General features: G+C 39.2%; 1 protein-coding gene across 4 annotated transcripts in view; it reads left to right on the forward strand.

Moving 5' to 3' along the window:
• The window catches only part of GRIP2 (glutamate receptor interacting protein 2), a 273,157-nt gene that overhangs the window by 17,652 nt on the left and 241,433 nt on the right, over positions 1–14,072 (forward strand). Inside the window, exon 1 of one of the 4 annotated variants that reach the window (XM_087708947.1) lies at positions 6,185–6,297. The exons of the other annotated variants lie outside the window; for them this stretch is intronic. Within the exon in view, the coding sequence (XP_087565073.1) occupies positions 6,243–6,297 (55 nt within the window). The 5' untranslated portion in view covers positions 6,185–6,242. Of the gene's footprint in view, positions 1–6,184; positions 6,298–14,072 lie in introns of those variants that run through there. 4 annotated transcript variants of the gene reach the window in all.

Consider the following 14,072-nt stretch of genomic DNA (forward strand, 5'->3'; position numbering starts at 1 on the left):
GGCTCCCCAAAGAATCAAGAGTCTGGTAGCATCTTTTTTGATTATCACACTTTAAACATAGGCTTTTGTGAAATCATCAGTTGTGTTGGACATCCAAATTAATGTTGTTCACTATATATTTTGAAATGATTTAAGGGGGAAAATTGAGTGACTATCAGCAGCAGTTGTAAACTGAATTAGAGTTGAAAGGTTTAGCTATTGTAGGGCTTTCTGACATAATCTATTGATTCTCATTCATGTATCAAATGAAGATAAGTGTACGGTACAAATGATAATATTCAATATACATATTGCTGAATATTATGATTCTACTGAATTTTTATTTTAGCATCGTTGACCCCATACCTTCATTTTTTAAAAAAATATCATTATTTTCTTTCCTCCAGCTAGCCATGATAAATGGAAATAGATCTTTTTACAAAATACTGTTAAACCTTCTCTTTATTCAGTTGTTGTTCCATTTTGTTGTGTATACAAAAGCTGTTTAACTCTGAGTGGGATATATTGGGATAAACAGGAGAGGGCCGTTACTGTGTCTTTTTGTGGCATTTTCAAAATAATTCCTGTATTTATTCTTTTTATAGACAAAATGTTCTATAAAATATGCAAATGTATCTCCTTTGTTTTGCTTTTCTTTTCTGGCCTAAGATACACTAATAATACAGCTTTAACGTCAAATTCTATTTCTACTGATCATAAAAGTTGGGATTCTGTGTTGTTAACAATGTATGGAAGTCTCATGGAAAAGATAGATGGCTCAAAATCTGTATAATGTGCATGAAATAATCTTTTTTTTTTTTAAAGGGGGGATTGCTTAAAGAAGAAAAACAGCTCTAAGGCTTATTATTTTCAACATTGTGTTATAAAGCAGCATTTCTCTGTTTTTTTCTTTAGAAATGGTGCAACAATAGACAGGATGCAATATTGCTACTAGGGAAGCAAGGAAGGGCAATAAATCTTAAGTTTGAATTTAAATCTAAATTGCAAGCATGATATAATTACAATGTCATTACAAATCAGAAAGACTGATGGTGTTGGTCTTTTGGCTACACCTTTATTTGCAACTTGCTGCAATCTGATGAAAGCAATGATGTGACTTTGTAAGGTGTCGGGGGGGAAGCGGGCTGATAAATATCTGTGTCTTTTTGTACATCTCTTTCCCAGATGCATGCATTTTTTTGGCAATTTTCTGTATGAAATCTGGATACATATTGTGATTTTGAAATGGCACCAGAGAAAAGTGTCATAGAGCAAGCCATTGGTGATGGATAAGCCCTTTTGGTGAAAGCATTGACATGGACTCTGCTTGACATGTTAGTTGTGTTTTCAATAGTTATGTATATAATATTCCTTTAGTGGTGTCGGATAAAGAAAATACGTTTTATTTTGTGATTTTTCTCTACGAAGAAAAATGTGCAGTTGTCACTTTTCGTAATGAAATTATTATTGGAGTATACATCTTCTGACTGCCTGATCAGTTGTTACGGAATCAAAATGACTGCATGCACACGCATACACTATGCAGAGACACTGCTGGTATGTTTGGAGAATGATGCCCTTGGAAGAAGAAATAGAAAGCATTTGATGTTTTGCCTAACACATACACATTCTGTTCTGGTCTGTCAGCCTCTTTAGCAGCTGAATAAGAGGAGGAAGAGGCATGGGAGTCAGGGTCAACATCAAGGCAACCTGAGAACTCTGAGTGGGAAGAGGGAATGGAGCTGGCAGAGAGAGAGAGAGAGAGACAGAAGTGGAGCCTGGGCCAGCCGTCAACCTTCAGATGGAGAGTCAACAACCCCCCAGGTCTGGAGGTGGCTGATGAGGAAAAGGAGGAACTGCTGGGTCCAGTGCCTGATGCACAAATGCGCAGAAAGCAGAGGAGAGGAGTGCAGTGGAAATCCGTGGGCTGATCCTTGGGAAGGAAGAGTCACCACTGCTAGCGGAGCCCTTACCTAGCTCAGGGGATAAAAGGCAGGGGCAGAGATGAATATATGTGGCAGACAACTATTCATCTTCTGGCCGGATGAGCTTGTTAGCCTGCGTTGAGAGAGAAACTTTTTGCCGGGGCTGCTGGTGCTCCTAATAAAGGAATCTGAGTTAACTTCAGAGGCCTTGTTGTGTTTGGAGAGCTGGGTCAGAATACATTTTCTGCCTCTGTTTTAAGGAGGCTGCAGAACTGCAGTATGTTCTGACTGGAAGATACATAATCTGAAAAGGTGTAGTATGGAAGAAAGTTTGCTTTTATGGCATGAGAAGCATCAGAGAGGAAGATGGGTACAGAAGTGAGCTATCAGGATTCAGCTGATGGGAACAAGTAGGTAGAAACTTCATTGCTTATGATTGTATGATAGCATTTCCCACCACATTTTAGCTAATCACGAGCTATTTAAATGGATTATCCCCAGCCCACACGCTGAATAACACCTGGGAGGTGCTGTACTTGTGCCTTTACATTACATTAGAGTTCATTAATTCTGATGTTCCCACAGCAAGAATTTAAAGACAGCAACGAGCTCATTCACCAGGTGGACAGTTGTCTTTTTCTTATTTCCAAAATGGTTCTCAGTCTTTGAACATCTGCTTCGCTAATACCTTCCCTCATACCTCCCCTTCCCTTCCTCTTAATTAAATCCAGATGATGACAGATGAGGTGGAACCAGTACCTTAAACTTCATTTGCTAATGTGTCTTGTAGTCTTGACAACTAGCAAATTAAAAAGAAACTGATCTTGACAATGAGGAATGAAGACTCCTCCTCTTCCTCCAAACTGTTTCTCCCCCCCTCCTAATGTTTGCATTCAGGACAATGCCAGGGAAGTATTTTCATCTTTGAATACACAGAGTGGCCAGAACATTTCGACTGCCATACTTGAGAGGCATCTTCTTTAGTAAGTATTTAAAGTTATGGAGGAACTGACCAGGGCTACTTATGACTCAGTTTCAAATGTTCTGATGACTGGGCACCCGTCCCTTCATAATTACATAATTGCATTTGGGGTACTCAGAGGTCCAATCACATTTATGGTCATCTGCAGTGCCCATTAGTTACATGACTGTGGTTTATGACATCTTTTTGCTGGAAACCAGTATTTACTTTCAGTTTCCAGTAAAAAATGCCCATTGCAGAGAATAGATTTACTTAATGACCAGGGTATTCACTTAAAACCATGATGATTCACTTAACAATCTCTGCAAAAGAGGTGGCAAAATCAGGCATGGGCACGTGGTGACCCATTTCATTACTGGCATGACTTACTATCATAATTCTGAGCTCAATTATAGTTGTAAGCTGAAGACTACCTGTATGAGCTTTGTAAAGGAATGTACAATCAGAGTTCAATGTTTTCAGTCTTCCTAGGCCATTATCCATTCACAAAGAAAAAAAATCAGTTAAGAAATAAGATATGGGTTGATAGCTAAAGGATAATAGAGTGTCTTATGGAAGCTCAGAAAATGCCATTCTACTGCATTTAAAAGCAACAATATTTGAAACCACTCCTAGTTCATCATGAACACATTTATTATCACATTAACTATGAAAAAAAAATAAAGTTCACCATGAATATGTAAACAAGAAGCTGCACTTCTTTGTTTTGTAAACTATAAGCAAATCACATGGTTTAGGATAATTGTAAGAAATCACAAATGTATGCTTTAAGTATTTGTGGAATATATTAAATTCTGAATTGTCTTCTTAAAAGCAATTAACAGATAACATTCCACTTACCCAACTTATTGTGTCACTATAAACTGAATTCACTCCGATAGCAATCATATAACATTTCTGACTTTTTTCAGATGTTGATTGCAAGCTAATTTTGTGGAAAATCATTTATTCCTATTCAATTCCTATTCTATCACTAAAAAGTCAATAGTATAGTATTATCTTTAGAGGTGCCCTTACATTCTCTGCCCTTATCTGGAATTGTAATAGCTTATCAAGTTTACAGAGCTGTCTCACTACTTGAAGTTGTATGACATCTCTGTTTAATAACTAAATATAGCCAGTGAAATTCTATTCTTTACAAAGGAGAACCACAGATCAAAGTCACTTTTGAAATCTAAAAATAGGAGTTAAGTATGTTCCATATAGCTCATAATGTATCTTCCTTCTTTCAATGAGGTGGGATTAGCTGCAAGCTAAATCCTGAAAAATGAGCCATGTAGTTATTTGTCTCAATCCATGAGACAGAACACACCATTAATGACTGATTCAGGGTAGAATTATGGAGCAAGATCTTGACAAAGGTGCTCATGGATTACTTGAAGATAGATGAAGCCGTCCCACATCAGAATGGGTGATACCAAAATGATGGATGCATACACAATGATGCCATTATGAAATCCCACCCCTACATTCTTTCACATCAACATCTAATGCAAGAATAGAAGTGATTGAATGTCATGACTGTCCCATCCTAATCATATCATCATTTTCTCATGTCTCATTCTGCAGAACCTATGTGCAGTAGAGATCCCTGTTGCTTGACTTAAATTCTTGGAAAGTGGGTTATTAAATTTAAAAAGAAAGGAATTGTTAATTTTTTTGCCTTGGATTATTTTTCTCCTGCTAAGAAATCATAGGTTTAAAGGGGGGTTGTTAATATTAATGCTCAGATAGCTCAGGGACACCTTGCATCATATGTTAGATGTAATTTGTAATAGTCCCACTGATCACATATTGTACCTGTTTTAAGTATTATTTTAAGTATTAAGTATTTAAGTATTGAGTATTATTAGCATTTCTTTACTACAGTTATAATGCATATATCCCCCTTTGATATTGGAAATTTTAGCAAAGTCCATGCAATATTTTACAACAGATCTGCACCAGGGGTAGGTTCCTGAACCAGTTAGTACTGGTTTGCTGTGCACCCGCTTTGAACTCACCAGGCTCAAGGCTGACTGAGCCTTCCATCCTTCCAAGGTAGGTAAAATGAGGACCCAGATTATTGGGAGCAATATGCTGACTCTGCAAACCACTTAGGGAGGGCTGTAAAGCACTATGAAGCAGTATATAAATCCAAGTGCTATTGCTAATGCTAATGCTATCCCAGTCACACTCATACTGTTTTATGCAAGATAGAATCCTCTAATCTAGACAATACTTTACAAACTGATATCCACCCAACTAAGAAATAGAATTATCATATGAACATTTTGGACTGGATTTAGACTAATACTCTTATCTCTACTTCCAGTGATTAGCAGCCTCACATCATTCAGTGTTCTTATAATCTGTATTGATCATCTTTAGTAGCTACAAGTAATAACCTGCAGCTTGGGGTATATGGTCCCAATATCATTCTGTTTTATAAAGCTATTCCAATTGTGCATACTCCTGAATGCCCCATTATAAATCCCAGGACACCAAGATTAATAGTACTTCTGATGCTTTAAGCTGAAAAAACAAGATCAAGCAAATAAATGGACAGAGTAGCAGCATCTTAACTGTGAAGGTAATTTCCCCTGGAGACTCAGTGGATTGCTGTTCTAATCACATAAAGAACAATGAAACAGAGTCAAAAAGTAAAATAGAGATCCCAGAGAAAAAGAAGCACCAAGTTTTGATAATGATAACAATAAATGTATTTCAAAATAAGCATATTATGTTTCTATTTTTAGGAGCCTAATGCATTGCTTAGGTTTTCAGTATATTTCAACAACCTTTTCTTCAGAAATTAATTAATATCCAGGTTTAATTGCTCTAATCTCTATTATCACACTTTAATCTGGAAAAACAATATGTGAAAACAGATTTTTTCCCCTTAAATTATCTTTGTGCAAGTTTTCTTTTAAATATGAAGGGGTATATAGGAAAGGAAACCCACCCTACATTTGTTAATCACTCTATTAATATCCTTTAAAAAAAACCAAATCACAAGGGAGCATATCCCTGTGTGTTTCTGGGTGCTGCTTTGAGAGACCCAAAGAGAGGAGGATGGGAAAAACAAACAAGAGAAAGTTATAAATTTCACATGCATTTGTTCTAGGTAGCACACTAAAGCAACAACACATAGCCCTGAAGGCTCCCTGAGAAGAGATAGTATTCCCATCCTTCTTTGCAGCCTTTTCTCTGGCCCGCCAGCTTTTCTACCAAGAAATGAAGCACAACTCTATTTCACAGTAATCATAAATTAATGTAAAGCTTGCAGCTCCGTGCAGAGCCAGGCAGAGGTGTTGAGGGAGAAGCATCCAGCGCCATGTGAGCCAGACAGGGTAAAAGACGACAACCCAAGGAAGATGTTTGCTGTTTCTCTCAAGTGTCGGCTGGGGGTGGTGAGACATCGCAAACAAGGTACTGGGGAGCCGGGGGGTTATGGTAGCCTCTGTGCAAGAGAGAGATTCTGTGGAGTGGAGATTGGGGGGGGGGGTGGACTGTTTTATTTGGGGGGAGCAGTAACTGGACAAGAGCAAACTAGGTGCCTTATTTCTTCCGTTTGCCGTGTGTTAGGAGAAGGGAGGATGCAGATAACCCCCCCCCCCTAAATTTATAAAGGAAGAATCTCAGTGCTTTATTATTGATACATGAAAGGTATCTTCGCCATATTGCAGAACTTAAAATGCATGCCTGCTGTATATTTTTCATTAGAGGGTTTATTTGTGTATTGCAAAGACATGTATAAACCGTTCTTTCCCCCACAGCATTGGTTCGGTCTTTGAAGTTGCTTGGCAATTGTTTGTTGAGCTGAGAGAAAGCAGTTGAGAAAGAGGGGGGGCGGAAGGCACAGGGGGCAGAAAGAAGCTTTCGGTAATCACAAGAGAAATTGTTGCCCGGTTGAAAACTGTTAATAAAGACAAGGAATTATTGGCATAAATTCATTTTGTGTCACCCACAGCATCACATCATGTGAATTGACCTCCCCTGGAAGCAAAACTATGCTAGTGTTGCTTGCAAATCTTTTAATTTCAGAAGTGTTAGAAAGAGACTGATTTCAGAACTTTATTGTTGGAATACGCTCTCCCCCCCCCCCACACCCAGTTCATTTTATTGAACTCTGGTACATGTTTTGATGGTGGTGTTATTTTTCATAACCTAGACATTTCTTTTAGGGAAAAGTGGGAAACACAATTTGACATCCCTTCCATGTTTTGAACTTCAAATCTCTCCAGACTGTATTTCTGAGCTTGATAGTCCTAAATGTTTGAAGGTTTTCAGGTTGCCAATTTCTACCCTAAGACACTGTCATGGAGTGTAAAAGAAAGTTTGAGAAGTTGCAAGCATCTAGTATAATGCTTGTTACAACCTTGGGGTAGTCCGGATATTGTTGATTTCTTGGAAGATAAAGGCTCTGCTTCGTCTCCGTATTGACAATTGTAATGCCTGACGTGGAGTGTTGATGTCAGCTGGTTCCTTTACCTTTAGGTATTATAAAGCTTCTAATTCTTAAATTTGGTCAAGCTGAGCTGCATGATATCATGCAAAGTTCCTGGCACCATTACCGAAGTCTTTCTTTGGAATGTTCTTCAACTTCCATACCAAATACCAACTGAACTTTATTATTACATGAATCACTATTAGTTGTACCTCATTCTATTTTATAGGCATCCTTTCTGGGCTCCATCTCTTTAATGTCTTCTCGTTCACAGCAACAAAGTCTTCCAATTTGCCATAAGAAAAAACACTAGATTTGAACTTCATATTAGGAAAGAAAAATAGTGTGCTGGTTAGGAAGTTGGAGAATTGTATATAGATGTGTCTGGGCTAGAGAAGGTTGACATTCAAAGATGATTTAATGTAAAAGCTCCAGGAGGCAATCATCTAAATTATTAAGTTGTCAAGCTTTGACAGACTGGCAAAATCATGAAAGAAGGGCCACTTGGATTTCTAGATAGATCTTTATAGCTAATAGGGTAAGGAACAAAATCTTAAAAGCCTATCAAAGTAGTTCTCCAGATCAATTTATATCTAGCATAATTGAGGGAGACTTACCTTAAGCCTCCTCATATTTCTCCCTTTCTTGTACTGAGGAAATTTTTTGGGAGGTAACAATCCTATTCCCTCCTATAATGTCTTTCTTTATCTTCAGCATTTCGGAGTCAATTAGAAGCCAAAAACAATGAAATTCAGTCCTAATGCTAAAACTTTGGACTCTAATGAAACTCATACCCAATGTGTTAATCTCCTGTGTAACGGCTATAATTTTAAAATATGGGCTGATAGTCAGAGAGAATAAAACATGAAAAATAGTGGACTTCAAATCCTCTCAATACTGACATGCTCTTTCATCCTCCTTCTTTAATATAGAGGAAATAAACTGCATACAGTGGATACTAGGAAGTAATTCATTTCTAGTTATTGGGAACTAACATTTATATAATGGGAAGACAGCATCTAGATCAAACTCAAGGGATGCTTAGAAATGGCCCGCAAAGGATTGGTCCATGGTCCCTCTGTCAGCATGCAGCCCTCCTTAGCTCTGTTTTCACTGGAAGAGGGTTGCAGGAGGCTATCGCAGCCGGAAACAGAGTTTGGGAACTCGTTTTCACTGGCAGAGCGCTCAGGCCACCAGAGGCATCCCTGACATGAGTGATGTTGAGCTGGCCATGCCCAGCCTAGTCAACCTCCCGAGGTCAAACACAACCCTGATGTGGTCCTCAATGAAATCGAGTTTGACACCCGATCTAGACAAAAAGAGTATTTCGCAATTCATAGACACTGCCAAGGCGTGATCAACATTCATCCTTTTGAAATAAACCGGGCTTAGAAATCCCCTCATCAGAGTTTTCAGATCCAGTTTCAAATCCCCTTGAAGATCATTTCTCTCCTACCTCAAAGGGTTGTTCAAAGGATCAGCATCTGGTGGCATGTGTGCCAGAGGTGGGTTGCTGCGAGTATGGCCTGGTATGGCTGTACTGGTAGTGGCCCAAAACAGCTGAGAGCGTACTGGTACGGTGGCTCATTTGGCCCACCCACCCGCCAGCGCTCTATATCTGTTTTTATGGCAAACGGCAAAGTGTGCACGCGTGCACAGCGTGCAGTGCCTGCGCGAGCCCCGACAATCAATTGGTTGTCACAGGGGCGCTGGATTGTGCACACACGCACAGCACAAGTCAGGTGTGTGCACGAACAGAATGTGCGAGTGTGTGATCAACATATTGGTAGTGACAGTAAAAGCAACCCACCACTGGTGTATGTGTGGAGGATTACAAATGCCAACTTATGCTTCAGATTGATAAGTAATCATATAATTGTGAAAGAAGTGCTAAATAGCAAAGAATATCAGAGGCAATTTCACCCCTGATTTTTTTATAGCCTTTCCCTCACATACATTATAACCTTTCCTTCACATACATTTCTATAGGAGCAGCTGTGTGGTGGGCATGTTTTATCATTTGCAAGCCTTCTTGAACATACTCAAGAGAAGCAGGTTTTTACTCTTGAAATAGAACGATGGATGTAACGCTTGCCTAGGAAAGGTGAGAAAGCCAAAGGCATTTGTGTGTTTTTTTTCTTAGCAACTATAGTGTCAGAGCTACCAGCTGAGCCTTAGAATAATTAGCTAACATTCCTAAATTTAGCCAACCTCCTCACTTAATTCACTTAGCTTTCTTCTGATTCCTTCATTTGCAGCAATTGTTCTCTTGCTACATAGTAAAAGAACAGACTATAACAGCTCTTTGATTTCACTAAGATCCACTTAGTCTAGGGTCCTGTCAATTTTATTTCTGGAACTAAGGCTCAGGCCAGCTGTTGACTGAACATTTTATTAAATGCTAGTTATGCTGCCTCTGATGGGTGAAGAGTGTTTTGAGAGAGCAGCCTTTATAGTGAAAAAAAAATTTTTTTTTAAATCAGCCTTTCAACTGCACTTCAAAAAAGAAAAAAACCAGAATGTTTTCTATCTCGGAGAAACAAGCTTTCTTGTTTTTACAAATATTTGTATGCCTCTCTACTCCAAAATCTCTGGGCCCAAGTAATATAAAGTAGTAATCAAGGTGAGGAATAACAAAAACCATTCAATCATTCAGCAGACATAAACTGCAGCAGCAACAATTATAATACCATTGAGACAACCTATTTACACTGTTAAAACCAGTGGTGGGATTCAAATAATGTAACAACTGGTTCTTTGCCCTAAAGACTAGCTGGGGTATGCGTGGCTCAGTGGTCATGTGACTGGGTGGGCATGGCCAACTCAACGTCACTCACGTCAATGGGTTCTTCGCCTTAGCTGTTACAATGTAATAAGGGTTAACCGGAGAGGCAGTTTCTGTAAGCAGGGCAATAAATATTAGGCTAGAAACAACACCAGAATGTTTCCTTCCTGCCTTCTTTACAGGATTAGCCCTGTAAAGTGGTAAAAACAAAACAAAATGAGATTTCTTCCAACAACCGGTTCTCCAAACTGCTCAGAAAGTTAACAACAGGTTCTCCCAAATAGGTGATAACTGGCTGAATCCCACCACTGGTTAGAACTCCAAATGATCTACAGTTATTTTCTAAAAATTGAAATGCTTCAGTTGTCAAACATTCATGATGTTTAACTTTGCATATTATATGTTAAAAACCCGGTTTGGGTAGCCATAAAAGTGACATCCTTGTGTACACTTACAGGTACACATAACATTATGCCAGGAGAGCTATTTTCCTCCTTCCTTCCTATCCCATGTCCCACTTCAGTAGTTCTCTGCAGAAGAATCTGTCTGGACTTCCAATAAAATGAAAACAGATAATTTAAAAAATTGTTGTACCAAAGCTCAGAATAGCATCAAAATTTCATAGATGATAAAACCTGAATCATTAGGAAGTTTTAAGTATTGAAACCTTGAGAAAATATAAAATCCTATGCTTACAGCTGAATGACCACAATACTAACTGTCAAACCTCTTTTGATGGGGAAAAAAAGCTCCCCCCCCATTTTGTAGAGGGAAGAGGGAATGGCCTTGAAGGATAGGAGTAGAGCCACTACTGAGGCAACTGTCAGATAAATGATTCCTGAGCTCAGGCCAAGAATTTAATGTGAGAGAAATGACTCAGACAAAGCCTCACCATGGCTAATCCAAAGGTAATGGGAAGGAGGGGAAAGCACACCCAACACTTCTGTTACTATAGCTTTGCAATAAAAATAGTACTGACCTACTGTCAGTGTTCTAAATATCATGCAGAATTAAATCAGAGTCAAGGGCAAAACTATGCTTAAACTTCCAATTTAATAAGGCAGGCATGTTGGCATCATGCTATGGAATCCCAATTCTGGAAGTTACATCAGAATCCCACCCAGTTAAAAGTTCATGATCTTGTCCCTACACCCACAGTCCATCACATGGTCCAATCTTTTTCTTCCACGCTGGCATCCACACCCAGCTTCTTCCGGTCAGGTGCAAAGGTTTGGGAGACAAAAGATGACCTTGAGCTTCTAGAAAGGAATTTTTCATTTTGAAAACAACACATTCTACCCTTTGCTAAACCCTCCCCTTAATGAGAGTGTGGCAGGCCAAATATTCTTAAAGGAACCGCTGCAGGCCTGACACCTACATTGGTTTGATACTCTGCTTTATAGAATAACAGATTTGGAAGGGACCTTGGAGATCTTCTAATCTAGCCCCCCTCCCCAATATTAGAACTATTTAAATAGATATCCAGGTATCACTCTCGTTTGGTGATAGACCAGTATAATGTCAGTTTGATTTATATTTTCAGAAACAGTTAGACTTGTTGCTAGAAGATAAAGAAATGAGATACTCCATGTAGGCTGGCTTGATCTGAAGAATGTAATAATTTCCTCCTCCTCCTCCTCCTCCTCCTCCTCCTCCTCCTCCTCCTCCTCCTCCTCCTCCTCCTTTTCCCCTTCTCTTCTTCTTCTCCTCATGAAATTCCAGGGCCTACTGATTTGCCACTGTTCACATTTATGCCACTGACAATCAGGGTGAAATTCACTACAGAAACTGGAACAGTTATTTTAAATATTTACAATTGATTGCTTTATCTGGCATTCATTGCCTATGCCGCAAAATGTTTTGTCAAGTAATGTGCAGAATGTAAAGAGTGATATCTGCATTTTAATGCTGTTTATTTTAAAATATAAGGCTACACACATTTTATGTGACTGAACTTGTTAGTTGTATGCAAATGTTTTCGGTCATTTCTGCAGCTGTTCCTGCCATATGTCAACAACTGTAATGCTAGAAGATCAAACTGGAGAACCATTTTGATGTGCATTAAATGCTTATAAAGGCAAGATAATTAATCTTGATAGTTTATTTAGCGTAATCATTAAACTAAAAGGCTTCTTGCTTTGAAATGAAAAACTCTCTCTTTAGAACCGTGATGGCAAATCTATGACACACATGCCAAAGATGGCACCCTTAACCATATTTGCCAGCATGGCAGCCCTCGGCAACCCTCAGCTCTGGTGAGCATGTGTGCCAGCCAGCTGGTTTTCAGTCTTCCGGAGGGCTGGGGGAGGCCATTTTCGCCCTCCCCAGGTTTCAGGAAAGTCTCCGAAGCCTAGAGAGGTCAAAAAACAGGCCCAACGGCCTAAGCATAAGTTTGTGAATGAACTTCTGGTTGGCCCGTGGGCCTGTTTTTTGCCCTCCCCAGGCTCTGGAGGCTTATCTGAAGCCTAGGGAGGGCAAAAACAGTGTCTCCTGGCCCCTGGGGAGGCCGCTTTTGCCCTCCCCAGGCTTCAGGAAAGCCTCTAGAGGCTGGGGAGAGCAAAAATCCCCCCTGTACAAGGGTCACTCACACGTGCATGGGGGAGGGCACTCATGCCTGTACAGGTGGGGGGGTTGCTCATGCATGTGCAGGTGGTTGGGCACGCGCGCACACAGTTTTGGCACACCTTTCGAAAAAGGTTAGCGATCACTGCTTTAGATGAAGATAAAGGAAGGTATTTGTATCCATGATCATTAAATCTCTTAACTGTTGACATTGATCTTGCAGAAAGTTATTGTGATGATTATTTGCAATTGCCTGGTTGAGCTCATAGGGTGAAGAACTGAAGTTATCAAGCTTCATCTCCCCAAAGCACTTTAATTCTTAATGCCTATTTTGCTGTTGCAAATTGTTAGTTATTAGTTGCCACTAGCAACTCTAATCTTTCCATATGAGAAGAGTGGACTCTTAGAACTTTTTCACTCTACTGGTAAGTAAAAGGGAAAAAATGATGATAACATGTAGTAATTTATCTTGGAAAGCTGCCTGGGGTCACCACGAGAGAATTAGACAGTTGTATAAATTTAATAAAAATAAATAAATAATTTCTATTGCATCCTACATTCTTGAGGCTCAGGATAAGATCCATCTCACAAGGTATAAAAAGAATAAAACTTTTCAATTTGAAGTACTCATGTGCAAAATGTTAATGATGGAGAAAATAAATAAAAAAACACCTTACAAGAATCTTTGTGTAAAGGAAAATAAAAATTTCTGTTAGACCACAAAGAAGTGCTGGTTTGTTCTTAGTTAATAACAATTCTGGAGAAGACTCCTGCGAGTCCCTTGGACTGCAAGGCGATCAAACTGGTTAGTCCTAGAGAAGATCAATCCTGACTGCTCTTTAGAAGGCCAGATCCTGAAGATAAAACTTAATTACTTTGGCCACCTAATGAGAAGGAAGGACTCACTGGAGAAGAGCCTAATGCTGGGAAGGATTGAGAACAAAAGAAGAAGGGGGCGACAGAGAATGAGGTGACTGGATGGAGTCACTGAAGCAGTCGGTGTGAGCTTAAATGGACTCCAGAGGATGGTAGAGGACAGGAAGGCTTGGAGGAATGTTGTCCATGGGGTCATGATCGGACATGACTTTGCAACTAACAAAAACAAAAATAACAATTCTGAGGTATTGAGATTTCAAATTGCATAAAAACATATAGTACAATGACCAAACTTATATAGAGTCAACAGATATAAAAAGCTTACCTACAATGTACTCTCTGAAGAAAGGGTGATCTTATTCAATTTTTCTAGTTGATCATGAGATAAATGAGTAATTAGGTTATAGTCTTTCCCCAGGCTTCCTGTTATAAAACATAAGATTATAACATTAAATCAAAGTCAGGAGAGCAGTGTTGCTTAATCTTAGTGTCCAAATTCTGGCCACTTTCCAAAGGCACACTCACACTTTTGTT

Source organism: Thamnophis sirtalis, unplaced genomic scaffold (genome assembly GCF_051295495.1).
Source record: "Thamnophis sirtalis isolate CommonGarterSnake01/CBP01778 unplaced genomic scaffold, rThaSir2_p1.2 scaffold_3, whole genome shotgun sequence".
Classification (NCBI taxonomy): domain Eukaryota; kingdom Metazoa; phylum Chordata; class Lepidosauria; order Squamata; family Natricidae; genus Thamnophis; species Thamnophis sirtalis.